At 35.6% G+C, this 14,158-nt stretch overlaps 1 protein-coding gene across 1 annotated transcript in view; it reads left to right on the top strand.

Moving 5' to 3' along the window:
• The window catches only part of DDX46 (DEAD-box helicase 46), a gene marked incomplete in the record, with an annotated part of 2,009,097 nt that overhangs the window by 1,242,385 nt on the left and 752,554 nt on the right, over nucleotides 1–14,158 (top strand). Inside the window, 1 exon segment of the mRNA XM_044069232.1 lies at nucleotides 8,335–8,497. Coding sequence (XP_043925167.1) covers nucleotides 8,335–8,497 — 163 coding nt within the window.

The following is a 14,158-nucleotide window of genomic DNA, read 5'->3' as shown; positions in this document are numbered from 1 at the left end:
TATGCGCAAGTTCCAGTGGGGCTTACACAGAAGAATGCAGGTCTGTGTAGCACCACACACACACACACACACACACACACACACACACACCTGCTTTCTGGGATTGTACCATAGTGTTTGCTTCATTTCTCCAGATTTTAATTACCATTCTTTCCACTGCCTGAGACCAAAGTGTAAGAGCAAAATGTTGCAAGTTATTTAGGGGTGTTTTCAAAGTGATGCAGCTTTAATACCATCTTCATCTGTTCTATCTTATAGTCTAAGTCTGTCTGATTTTTCCCTTCAAGGTAGTTGTAACTTCCATCCCTCTCTTCCCCATTATCACTTCCCTTTGAGCTGCTCATAATTGTGATTGCAAGTTGTTAATCTTGCGTCTGAGGATGTGGAAATTGCCTGTACCAAATTTTAGTGATATCTTCAACTTCTTTCTCTTCCAGGTGTCCAGTATCTTCCCTATGTCAGGAGAATCCACTGATAGTACTCCCCTACAAAGGGGTGATTTATAGTACCAAACCTAGGGTCTCAGAGGAAGCCAATCTAATAGTCAAAAGCATGTTGGCATGATCGGAGGCTATGATAGGAGAATAAGGCAGATCACAAGCTAAACAGATGGACTCCCTAGTGATCATAATTTTTATCACTACAGGAATAAGAATTAAATCTAGGGGCAAAACAAGTATATCTGTGTATGTGTGTTAGTATGTATATGTGTGTGTGTGTGTTGGTGTATTGGGAGAAAGTGATAAACCATTATGCAGGTCAACCATACCCACATGTAAAGCTCTTAATATATTTATCCAGTGAAGGGACCCTGTACAATGTAGGGACCCTATAGACCTTATCTAGCCTAAACATTGTGCTCCAGTCCCCTGACCAGATAGTTATTCATTGTTGAAATTCTGTCTACACCTAAAGGATTCCCTTCATGTCTCACTGCGTAGTGCTGGAGGGAACATGTAGGGGACACCAAGGTAATTAATTGGCCAACAGTGTACCCTTTCACTGCACATTATCAACCTTTCAAATCAGTTAGTTGGAAGATGGTGTTCCAGAGAGCTCTCATCTTAATGTATCCACTCCTCTAAGGTAAGAAGCATGCTTCATTGCCCAGAAACCTGGCTTAATTAATTTTTCATGCATTTGGGGAGTCAGATGTGTCTCATGCAAACAAACTAGGTCAGGTTCTAAATGCTTAGTGATAGAAAAGATTTTCTCCTTTTGAGTTAATTGAAAAATAAGTAGGCTGTATAACAAGAGAAAGAAAATCATGGCAAAAATTAGGAGGTGCAGCACCCAGCAGGATAAAACACTGTCATAAAGCTAAACAAACAACTCACAGGACAAATAAAGTCTACCAAAGCCAAATTTAAGGTAGGTCTGGCCTCCCAGGCCAAGGACAACCATAAAGCATTCTTCAGCTATGTCCACAACCTCAAAGGCAGTACACAATTGTGTGCAGAGCTAATTGTAAATGGGGCCACCTATACTGACCCAGAAGATGTAGCAAACCTCCTGGCTGATAAATTCAGCTCCAACTTTACCACTCTCTCCCCCTCAACCTTCCCTCGCGAATATCATCAAATATAGCCCCCCCTACTATCACTAGGAAACAGGTCTTTAATGCTCTCTCTAAGACCAAGAACACTGCATCAGTGGGCCCAGGCAATATCCCAGGATGCCTTTTAAATAGCATGAAACATGACCTATCAGGGCCTCTGAAATTACTATTTAACTGCCGCCTCCAAACAGGCTTCGTGCCTCGTGAATGGAGAAAGGCAACAGTCATCCCTCTACACAAAGATGGGCCATCTACAAACCCATAAGTATCACTAGTCATATATGTAAAGCCATGGAAAGAATTATCATGGAGATGATCAACAGAGATATAGTAAACCTCCAGACACTGGACCCAACCCAGTTTGGTTTCATCAAGGACAGATCATGCCTACCCAACTTGGTGGACTTCTTTGAGAATGTCACCAAAGCAATGCATAAGGGCAAATTTGTTCACATTTCTACCTTGACCTGGGAAAGGCATTTGACACACTACCCCACTCAGGCATTGTTGACAAACTCATGAGATTAGGTACAAACCAATATGTCACCTAGTGGATAGCCAACTGACTCGCAGACAGAATCCAGGAAGTTAGAATTGGGAAGTCCAACTCTACAAAGAGGCCAGTTACAAGTGGAGTCCCTCAGGGATCAGTCTTTGGACCACTCCTTTTTGGCATTTACTTCTCAGTAGTCATGGCCAATGTCAGTGGTCTGTGGCTGACTAAATTTGCAGATGATTGCAAGTTAGGAGCTGTCATTGAATCTCACACTGACACAAATGTTTTCCTGGAGGGGCTGACACAGACAAAACAACTGGTGTCAGAGCCATGGACTAAAACTAAATGCCAAGAAATGCATAATAGTATCCTCTGGGAGGTCATCCGTCATTGGTAACTGTCATATTAACAGCCCACCCCTTAGAGTTGACCCAGTAGTCAGGGAATTAGGGACACATGTAGATAGTGATGTAGCCTTTGACCATCACATGTCAGCAGTGGGGAGGAAATAATTTTATGTTGGGCAACTTATAAGCAAAGGTATGGCATCCTAGTCCAAGGAAGTCATTGTTCCACTCTATTCAGCATTCATCAGACCTTTCATTGAGTACAGTGCCCCCTTTGGAATTTGCCTAAGCAGGCATATCCAACAGTTGGAATGTCCGCAGAGGTTCCTCACTAAAAGATGCAGGGAGTAAGTAAACTATCTTATGCAGACTGTCCTGTCTCAAGGCCCTGTTCCCCTGTATTCGGTCTTCTACAGGCTTTTGAGGGGAGATCGATGCCTGGCATACAGGCCATTGTCAGACCCCACTCTGATGGACTTCCTGCATATCCACAAAACAAACAGCACCAGAATTACCCATTCTAAAGACTTATACCTTGCCTTTGATATAAATAGGTCCTGCTGGAGAGATAAATATGTATCACAGAGACTACCCCATCTATGGAACAACCTCCACATCCATGTGAAGCGGAGTTCCTCCTTAGCCCAATTCAAGTGCAAGTTGGACAGTGGGTTGGGGAACCGGAAATTCATCCCTGGTTTGGCACCTAAGTCTCTAATGGGCACAGGTAACCTGTAAATGCTTCATCTCCTAGGCCCATGCTTACGCTTATCAAGAGTATCAGAACTTGTCAGAGATTTGGGATGCATGACTAGGCTTAAAAAGGCCCTTGTGACCTTTAGCCTAGTAAACACCTATGAATGTATGAACCCTAAACAGTTACTGAAAGGGAAAGAAGTCTGGTTGCCTGCAACAGTAGAGTACTAAATAGGAAATGTGAAAAAGCATTGTTCCTGTACAGACTCCTGAAATGTGTTGCAAGTAGCATGGCATAAAGTACTAAAAATCCTACCTGTTTTTAGACTCCATAGTAAAGCAAGTGTAAAAGAAACTGAAATCCAAATAGCAAGGGGAATAAAATGGTTCGGAGAAACCATTTACCCCAAGATTGGAAAACCCCACTTCCCACAAGGAGGCAAACAGCCTCTTCTTGGAAAAAGAGGGTGAATGGAACCTCACTGAGAAAACAGCAGGTGGGAGCAAATAACTACTAAATTTCCCAAGTCATCCATCACTCCCCTGTCTCCTTTCCACTCACTAACACACTCCCAAGCACAGTATACTAATGAAACAGTAATACTGCCAAATAATTGTAAGAAACCAAGATCTTATAATAATAGTGGTCAACACATATTAGAAATGTCACTGCCAGAAATGTATTTGACATAATGCTTCCAGTACGTTCTCATAGGGTAGGCTGCCTAAAGGACAGAGTTCTAGTGTGAGGGGTATATGTGCACTCTTCCACATCCACCTCAAGGATGTAGTTGGAATACAGCAGATTAGTACCACTGTTTAATTTTATTGAAACTCAAAAGCTCACTTAAAGTTGGCTTGATGATCCCAAACACTAACTGTTTTATTGCAGTCATCTTTGCATGCCTTGTCTTCTAAATACTGGAAAGTGACTTGAGATCTGATTTTTGACTAGCATGCTGACCCCCATTGGTGTGGCTTTGCTAAAGGCTAGTTCCCTTATCCCTGAAGGGTCCAGCACTTTCTCCTGCCATTCACAAAGGCGAATAGCCTCCTGCTGCACCTTTGCCATAGCATCGTATGGAGGAAGAAAAGTAACTGACTCCCCTGGTAAATGCACCCAGAGTCGTGCAGAATATTGCAGCGTAAACCTTTATTTCAGTTGCCTGCTTAGTCTGATTTCTGTAGATCAACTAAAACCTGCTGCAAACTTGCAAACCTGATTCATTGCCACCTCATCTGAAGCCATTATTGCTCAATGATTGATGGGCTGATCCTTCGTGGGAGGCATGAGGACTTTACCAGCTGTATTTAAGTTTCAAAATGTGTCAAATGCTTTTTTAAGAGCCTCTGAAATTGTGCCAGTAGTCCCAAGAATAATCAGTGGCAGCTTGATTTAAAATTGTTGAGGTGAAGTGGGAGAGCAGAGAAGAAAGTATGTCACTCTGCCCTCATCTCAACTGGAAGTCCTAATGTATTTGAAGTCTCAGTTATTTTTTATCCTTGTATTCTAGAGTTTATTGATGCTGGCATTCCACCAAGACTGTTTTAGTTTTATGCTCCACAGTATATTCGGGTCTGATAGGACCTTTTGGTTTAAGCTGTTTGTCAGATGGGGTAAAATTTATTGGCATAAGTAGTAGCTGGAAATCTTGCAGATGAATTTTGAGAGCTCATCATATAGTTTTAATGTCCATGAATTCAGAGGTGTTTGTTATGGTAAATTTAGATGTCCTAAAGGAGAAGATTATTATTGTTTTGTCATTAAATTTGATCAGCAACAAGGATGCTATAAGAGTGTTAGGTGCAGTACTTGTGAAGTGAGGTCCAGAAAATTTTCACCACTTGTAGGTAGGTAAAATATTTGTACAAGGGTGTTTGCATCTACCAAGTCAGAGTATTTGGGTGTACCCAGACTTTGTGGTACAAACTCCAGTTAAAAGCAATGGATGGTTGAAATCGCCCGTCAGAAAGGTATTTATATTTATGGGCAGGTTAGTAGGCATATTCATAAATCTTTTGTGGTCTTCTGGGGACATCAGAAGTGATCTGTAGAAAGCTCTGAATTGATAATTTGCCTTATTTAGGTAATTTTTTATTTATTTTATTTCCATTTGATGACTGGGAACAACCCTTTTTCAGCAGAGGCCCAGGGAGGAAATATGTTTACATATTGAAACATAAACATTAGAAACGTAGCCTGTGATTTATATTAAAACATAAAGCATTAAAACATAACAGTGATTACAAATTTTAAACTAACCCAAAGTGGGTTTGAGAAATACATAAAGTTGCCAAAGCCATGAACAAAAGAAAATAATCAAATAACATATGCAGTATATACGAGTACAAAAATAGGAAGCAGGCATTCATATGTTGGCTATGTATAGGTTGATAAGTGAGTGGTTTAAAGACTGTACAGTTAGGGTGATGAGGTGGTATGATAATCTAGGTACAGAGCAGGAGAATAACCAAGAGTTAGGTATTGTTTGAGTCTGGCCTTAAAGAAGGTAATTGGAAATTCAGTTTGTGTGTGGATCACAGGGAATCTGTGTAGAGGTAATTGGTTCCCTGGCAAATATGAATACCCCACCATAGTTTTCAACAGGTCTGAGTGCTCCAAAACCTGGTTAAAAAAAAACGGTAAAGATAGAGTGCTGTCTGTAAATTAAAACTAGGTCTGTGTTACAAGACAAGTACAAATGTTTTCAAGTTGCAAGAAGGTCTCAAGATACAGAAATGTATTGGTAAGACTCCAGACACTGAGCAGGATAACCTTGATGTAGTCTGTACTACAATTTACGGTACTTTTCCGTTATCGGGGCAACACTTGTAAAGAGTGCTGCACTGACGACGTCATTGTGTGATGGTGTATACTGAGTGACTTCAGGCCTCTCAGTAATTTAACAGAAGATCAAACTAAATTTTAAGGTGAAAATCAGGAAACCTTTAAAAGTATGTATTACAACATACTGTTAAAGAAAATGTGTACACATCATCACTGCTGTTAAGCAACTGTGATGGCAGTGTCAGTGAAAATGTCCCAGCCCAAATTTAGGCAAAAAATATGGGTTGTAATGTAATTGCGTAAAATGCTTTCTATGCATGATGGAAATGGAACATCCGCTCACGTCAGGCTTTCTTCTGCCAAAAAAAAATAAATAAAAAATCTGAAGAACATTAAGAACTCTGCGCTGGGCTTCAGACACACACTGTCCCATCTGTATGCTACTATTTTCAATTTTCTTGTCTCTCACGGAAGTGTGTCCCAGACAACTCTTTGCCTATCAGTCAAGACATGCTACAAATAAAACAATCAAGTGCAGGCTCCATTGAGACTCCTGTGACACTCATTCAGCAACACTTGAGGGCATCGTTGCGGGCCAGTTTGTACTGGGGTGTACTGTCTACTACACCTTCAGAAGTGTAAATAACTCCACCTAAGCAACCGCTAGTGCTCTGTTTGTTGACAGTGTGTGCATTTACGCTTTAAAAACAGAAAGTACAGTGAATAAAGTGCAATTCTTTCAGGGACGGGGATTACTAACACTCACAAAGGGAGAGCAAGCCTTTTGTAGGTATCCCAATACAAAACATTCATTGTGAAATCATTGCGAGCGCGTTTTAACATTCTAACAACTCTTTACAAGTGTTGCCCCGATAACGGAAAAGTACCCAATTTACTGTACCTGTTTTTATGTTTAAATGTCCAGAAGATGGTCTCTGCCTAAAAAGGCACTGTGGGGAACAGCTGGTGTTTTGGCCAGTATGTGAAAGCTGTAAAATGAAAGGTGCAGTCCATCCTTAGGGAAGCAGTTTGGGCTGTTAGTTCTCTTGTCCCAATCTGACACATAATGAGTCACCATAGAAAGACAGAAACTGTCTAGCCAGTTGTTTAATCCAGGTGTCTTATCTTTGTATCCAGGCTTCTTTCTGGGTGAGAGTAAAGTTCCACTTAGGGCCAAAATTCCACCTTCATTTGACACATGCTTAGCAAGTTCCTGTAGGTCTCTTTACACATCCCTAGTTCAGGTGATTTACACCTATGTGAAGCACCACTTGTGGGTAAGGGGCTTTCTTCATCTCGGGGTACTCTCTTGTAAGGCACTTAAAAAGTAAGTTGGTGGTCCTCACTGTGGGCATCTGCTATCAAGTCCTGGATGTTTTCCCAGGTTCTGTAGATATACTTAGTAATTTCTTACTCAAAAAAAGATGGTAGCACAGGCTAATGTTTGCTTTATTACTGAACATCATGGTGATATCCTTAGCATAAAAAAGGTGACAAGCTCTGCTTTGGGAGCATCTGGCAGCTTTTGATGTCTGTCATCATCTGATTCCCACATGTATTACATTTTGCAGCAGTGACCTTGTGTGAAGCGTTACTGTTGTAGAAGTGGTATTGGAGTAGCTAACCAAAGCCATTCCAAGTAGATTATAAACTGTGTTACATTTTACCATCAGATGGCATAATGTTGCTCTTAAAGGCCAATATACAAGAGGCATAGCTGCATTCATTGCTTGCATCCAGAATGTCTGTGCTGCAGAAATGTAGCAGCTGCTTGTCATGTCATACCTTAACCAAGCATTATCGCTGGGCTATGATTTCATGAGCCAGACATGCTTTTACAGGATTTGGCTTTTGGAGAAGTTATCTTTTTTTTGCCATTCAGTTATCTCATTAGAAGTTAATTTTTTCAATGCTTGAGAGTAATCTGAAGATCTACTCAGTGCAAAATTCTTATAAAGTCAAGTGTAACATATTTATTTAGTTGATTTCCAAAAGGGCCTTCTCCAGGTGGTGGTTATCATCCTCCAGCCATTTCCCTATGTACAAGTGCAATCCTTTCATCCAGCAGCTGTGGATAGTGTTCCCTGCGAGTCAGGTAGGCAGTTGTGTAACCTTATATCTTTTTCTTCCTGGCTTACAGGTTGTGTTCATAGGGGCTAAGCATGCTATTTTATCTAAATGAGTGATTTCTTGTCATGAGTTGGCAGAAGACTTGTCCATCCATGGGTACAGAAATGACAGAAAAAAAGCCAAGCTGAGGATAATAGAAAATGACATTTCAACATTTACTCACATCAGAATGTCCCTTACAGAGGAGATCAGCTAGTATGATGAGTCTAGATGCTTTATTTTTGAGCAGAGTTAGCTAATTGTAATTGCTTTACAGAAAGTAATTGAAACAGGTACTGTAAGTTTTATTCTGATCGGTGTCTGATTTTTTTTTTTCCAGATTGTAATAGAAGAAGAAAACAAATTTTTGAAGCTGCTTGAACTTTTGGGTCATTACCAAGAAAAAGGAACTGTTATCATATTTGTTGATAAGCAAGAGCACGCTGATAGTTTGTTGAAGAACTTAATGAGGGCATCTTATCCCTGCTTGTCCTTGCATGGAGGTATTTGTAATTCTTGTTTTCCTCAACTGTTTTAGGACCTAGGCAAATGTAAGCTTTTTAAATTATTTGTAAGCTTTTTAAAGTAAAAGTTGTGAGAATTTGAGTAATTACTGTTTAGTAATGTGTTGAAGTACTTTCATGTTGTTGTAGAAACCTTCATCTAGACAGATATGTGACAGAGCTGTAGATACTTTTGAGGGTCTAAATCTTCCTAGCTCTTTTCTGTTTTTCTTTTCCTCATTTATGAGCTTCTGGAAAGGTTGCCCTTTTTAAGGAAGGAGCTGTCTTGCATTTAGAGCATGGTACAGTGGATAGTTGACAGTTGAGGTTGCTTGGCAAACAGTTTCTGGTTACTTCTCTAGAACTGCAGTGTAAAATAAAGCCTTCTGCGTTGGGAAAGTTGAGCCTGTATTTTTCATTTTCGGGGAATGACTCCTTGGTAAGTCTAACTGATTTTCTTTTCAAGTTTCACGTATTATATATGCAGTTTATATTTTATTTAGTGTTCAGTACTTGAATGTACATTATTTAAACTTGTCATTTTTTTTTTCAAAACAGGTTTATTGTTTTAACATACAAGAGAAATATCATAACAATTTTATACAAGTAATTAAAAATAGATATGATTATAACATTCAACAAAACAACTAAAGTATTTACAAAGACATCCACTACAATCAGATCAGTTAATTAAACTAAAATACCATGCTATTGAAATTAGGATTTTTTAACAAATTTTGTAAATTATCCCATACAATATAATAAGATGTTTTTCTAGTTGTTCTTGACCTAATTGTGTTTATTTCCATATGGCACACTATATTCATAACATTTTTAAATTAATTGAACGAAGGAGGTGTATCTGAAATCCAATTTCTGGTTATTATTTTCCTAGCCACTGCTAGAATAGACCATAACAAGGGAAGCTTAACCTTTTTAACACTTTGAGGTACAGGTGTGTTGAATAATATAAGAGATTTAGAAATAATGAAATTATCTGTAAAAAGAGCCTGCAAAAATTCATTAATTGACCTCCAGTATTCTTTCAGCTTTATACAGTCATAAAACATATGAGCCCAGTCAGCATTAATTTCTACATTACATCTCTTACATAGATTATCTTTATTATTTATTTTATTCATCATCAAAGGTGTATAAAAAGATCTATGTAAAAATTTCCATGTATAAAGTCTCCAGACAATGGAAGACGTAGTTCTATAGGCAGATTCCAATATATATTGTTTATCTTGTTGATTTGGTGGGTCCCCATTAATAGAAGTGAAATAATTCCAGTATGAATCTACACTGTAAAAAGTTTCTTGTCTGATAATTTTATGTATGTATGAAAGTTTACCTTTATCAGAAACTTTATGTTGTAAATTTAATATCAAGTAATCAATCAGTGTTGGAATAGATTCGTTAACTGTTATAGACATTAGATCTATTTTATTAATGAGATGTTGTCTAAAGGTCTGAACCTCTAACCAACAAGTTTCTCTTAGATCAAATTCTTGTTTTAAGAAATCTAGATTTTTAACTTTATTATCAGATATCAACTGATACCAGTACTTTAGATCATTATCTATAGCTAAATGAGTTCCTTCAGAAGTAGATGACAAAAGCAATACCCTGAGTATACATTATAGGGAATATAATAAAATTCCATTCCCTATACTTAGGGTGCATGAATATAAAGTTACGATAGTTAATAATAATATTTAATGGGTAACAAACCATATGTTTAGGTGTAATAGGTGAAGTACAAAATTCCTTTAGTAACCGTAACATGGAGTTATTTACAATCATATTTTTATGTGTTAAGGAGATTTTCATGAAGTGCATACTAATTAGCTCCCAATAATCTTTCCATTTTGCGACATATGACTGATCTATTAATAAAGTAATAACTTTTACAATAGAAGAGATAGTATATAAATTAAGTCTGGAAAAGAAATACCCCCTTGAGACCAGCTATTAGTATGTTTCTTTAATGCAATCCTATGTCTATTAGGTGCCCATAGGAAATTTAACATTAGTGTATTCAGTTTCTTGATAATTATTTTTGTAGGTGGAAGTATTATTGATTGTATTAAGTATAAAATCTTGGGGAATATTATCATTTTAATAATTGTAAGTCTCTCCTCCATAGTAAAAAACATATTATTCCAGGTATTAAAAGATTTTGTATATTAAGAAAACAGGTATTATAATTATTATATATAATAGATTTAATATCTTTAGATAGTATTATACCTAAATAAGTTATCTGACCTGAATTGGGTACATATTTAGTAAAATCACTAATGAGAATATTTTTTCGTGTATATATAGGTAGTATTTTAGTTTTTTCTTCATTGAATATTAAACCAGAAATACTTTTAAAATTCATCATTTTATCAAATAGAGACTGCATAGAAGAATTAGATCCTGCTGATTTTATTAGAACATCATCTGCAAAAAGTTGAATTTTGGATGTTGTATTTTCGTCTATTTCAAAACCCTCTATGTCAGTACTGTTTCTGATCAAATTAGCCCAAGGCTCCATTACTAAAGTGAATAATAGTGGAGAAAGTGGACATCCTTGTTTTGTACCTTTGAAAATGGGTATTGTTTGTGAAACATATGTTCCTACCTTAATATAAGCCAATGTTCCTTTGTATAAATGCTCAATTAGATTTACAAATGCATCTGAGAAGTTTGTGCACTTCAGTAAGGTAAACAGATAGTCCCAACTTACTGAATCAAATGCTGAACTTATATCAAGACTAATAAGTGTTAAATCTTTCTTTTTCCTATTTGCGAAATCAATTAATGTTAAAGTTCTTCTTATATTATCAAAAGTATTTCTATTTACAATGAAGCCTGTCTGATCTATATCTATAATGCCGGGGATGATTGTCTTCAATCTATCAGCAAAAATACTCATAAACATTTTATAATCAACATTAAGTAATGAGTACATCTAGTTGGATCTTTATTAGGTTTTAAAATTGGCGAAATAAATGTATATTGCCAAGATGGGGGTTATTAACTCAGTTTGGGCCAAAATAAAACCTTATGTATTAATGAATATGTACTTTTAGAAAGGATTTTATATATCTCTGGTATAATACCATCATTACCCGGTGCTTTGTTTGATTTAAGCGTATTTATTTGTGTAATAACCTCTGTATATGAAATACTTTTGTCCAATAGTTTAATCTGTTGTTTATTAAGCTTTTTATTCATGTTTGTGGTTATAAACTCCTTTATTTTATCTTTAGGTTCAATGTTAATATTATTATGGTTAATTTTGTGAAAGTGATTTCTAAATTCATCTAGTATTTCTGGTATACTAGAAACATTCTTCTTTTTCCTTAGAGAAAATATTTCTTTGATATGGTTTTGTTTATTCAACCTTTTTGTTTTATTTTTAAGTCTATGTTAAGTATTTGGGGCTTATTGAATAAGACAAAAACTTGTATTTCTCTAAAGTTATTTTAACTTTATGAGTTAAAATTTCTTTGTATTTCTCATTTAGTTTGTTTATTTCTTCAATAACTTTCTTGTCCATAATATTTTCTTTATTATTATGTTTATAAGAGTCTAATTTACTTTGAATATCTAACAATTCCTTATCCCAAGATTTCCTTTTATTATTATACCATCTGATACTTTGTCCATATAGATATGATTTTAAGGCATCCCAAACATAGACAATGGAGACTTCAGGAGTATTATTTATGTCTAAAAATGTTTTACTTCTGAAAGTATATATTCTTTATAGTCTTTTAGTTGAGTTAAGTATGCTGGTATCCTTTTGATCTGAACATTATGAGTATTTTTTATCATGAATTCAAAAACAATTGAATTATGATCAGATATAGGACATGAAATGATTTTGGAATTAATTAAATCTGTTACCATCTGGTTAGAAATAAAGACCCTATCTATTTTTGAATAAGTTTTGTATCTGTTAGAAAAAAGGTGTATGGTAATGATTTTGAATCTATCTGATTATTAATATCATTCAAATGATAAGAATTAGCAAAATCATTTAAATGTTTTGTATTAGATGTAATTATTCTTTTTCCTATAGTGGTAGTATCACTTTCATGTAGTATACAATTAAAGTCACCAACTAAAATAATATCTCCTATAGAGAATGATATGATCTTATCAAGATGATGTTTCACTGTATTAATACCAATTCCAGGTATCTAATATACATTAATTAAAGTGTAAGTCTTCCCATTAATTTGTATTGTAACCATATAAAACATTCCTTTGTCATCCTGATAAGACTTAATGGTTTAGGAATGGGCATACTTTTATTCCATAAAATAGCCACTCCTCTTTTTTTCTGAGTGTGCTCTGAACTAACCAATACTGTATATTTGTTTGTGGCTAGTTTATCAATATCTTTTTTCAAGAGATGGGTTTCTTGCAGGAAGACTAAGTTGGCCTTATGTAAATTAATGTATCTTATTAGGCTTGCCCTTTTACACGGATTATTCAATCCATTAATGTTTAAAGAAATTCCTTTTAAAGATGTCATTTGGCATTTTTAAAACTTAAGAATCTTATGATCAAAATAACAAATAACAACATAAGTAATGTTACATCTCCTCCTTTAGGTGTACCTTTAAATATAGCTGTATTTATTGAATCTCTTATGGGATTTTGTATAGGATTCAGTTTTGTTTGTAGTGACAATGAGTGTACAAAATATATTGTGGATGTCAAAACTATATACATATAACAATGAACAAGTGAAAATAATGTAAGGATTAAACCTTGCATCCAGCCTGGAGTTAAAAACTCCAACTTAGAGTAGTATTTACCACTCAAGTTAACCCCCTACCCTAAGCAGCAGTTCCTCAGCTACCACCTTATCAATTTAATACTGGTTATATTTAACTTAAATTAACAGCTTTCAATTCAATTATCTAGCAAGACAAGACTACACATTTGATAAAACAGCATCATATAAACTAAAATAAACTTTTTTTTTTTTTTTAAAACTATTCATACTACTATATACATCTATGTAATATAATACACTTGTATTCAAATAGCATTCAAATAATCTTGATATTAAGAACCAAGAGGAGAGAGAGAAATAAAAGACGTGAAAGAGGGAGAGAGAGTGAAAGAAGAAAGAGAGGGAGGGGAAAAAAAAGCATATTTACATATTAATTTATTCAAAGTATGTAAAAATAAGTTCTAACAGTCATTTAAATCAAAAACTTTGGCTAATATGGTTCAGACATTACATATATTAAGATGCCTCTATTTTCTGTCATGTAAATGTAGTCAACAGCTTCCAAAAAAAAACCTTGAATTGCTTGTATATGAGCATTTTACTCATACTCATTATTGTCAATAGAATAAAATATTATATTTATAGAAATTGTTATAAATCATACTGCATAGTTATGCAAATTCTGAGAAACACTTGCATTATTGTAAAAAAAGCCATCTGTATTTTGTATGTCTATACTACTGCTTTAAAATATATCACATGACAATTTCTTCCAGAATAGAGTTATAAAGTTATTTATGCTTGTCAATCAGATGAATTAAATGAGTTCTAGTAATGTATATGTTTAGAACATAAGTTTTTAACACAGATTAGTATGCTGCAGTCAAGTAGATTTTCAAAAACACTTGAATAAATGT

The sequence above is a fragment of the Protopterus annectens genome, chromosome 4.part0 (genome assembly GCF_019279795.1).
Source record: "Protopterus annectens isolate FY-2018-M chromosome 4.part0, PAN1.0, whole genome shotgun sequence".
Lineage (NCBI taxonomy): Eukaryota > Metazoa > Chordata > Ceratodontiformes > Protopteridae > Protopterus > Protopterus annectens.
The sequence above is the reverse complement of the archived record's forward strand: the minus strand, read 5'-3'. Positions and strand labels throughout refer to the sequence as shown.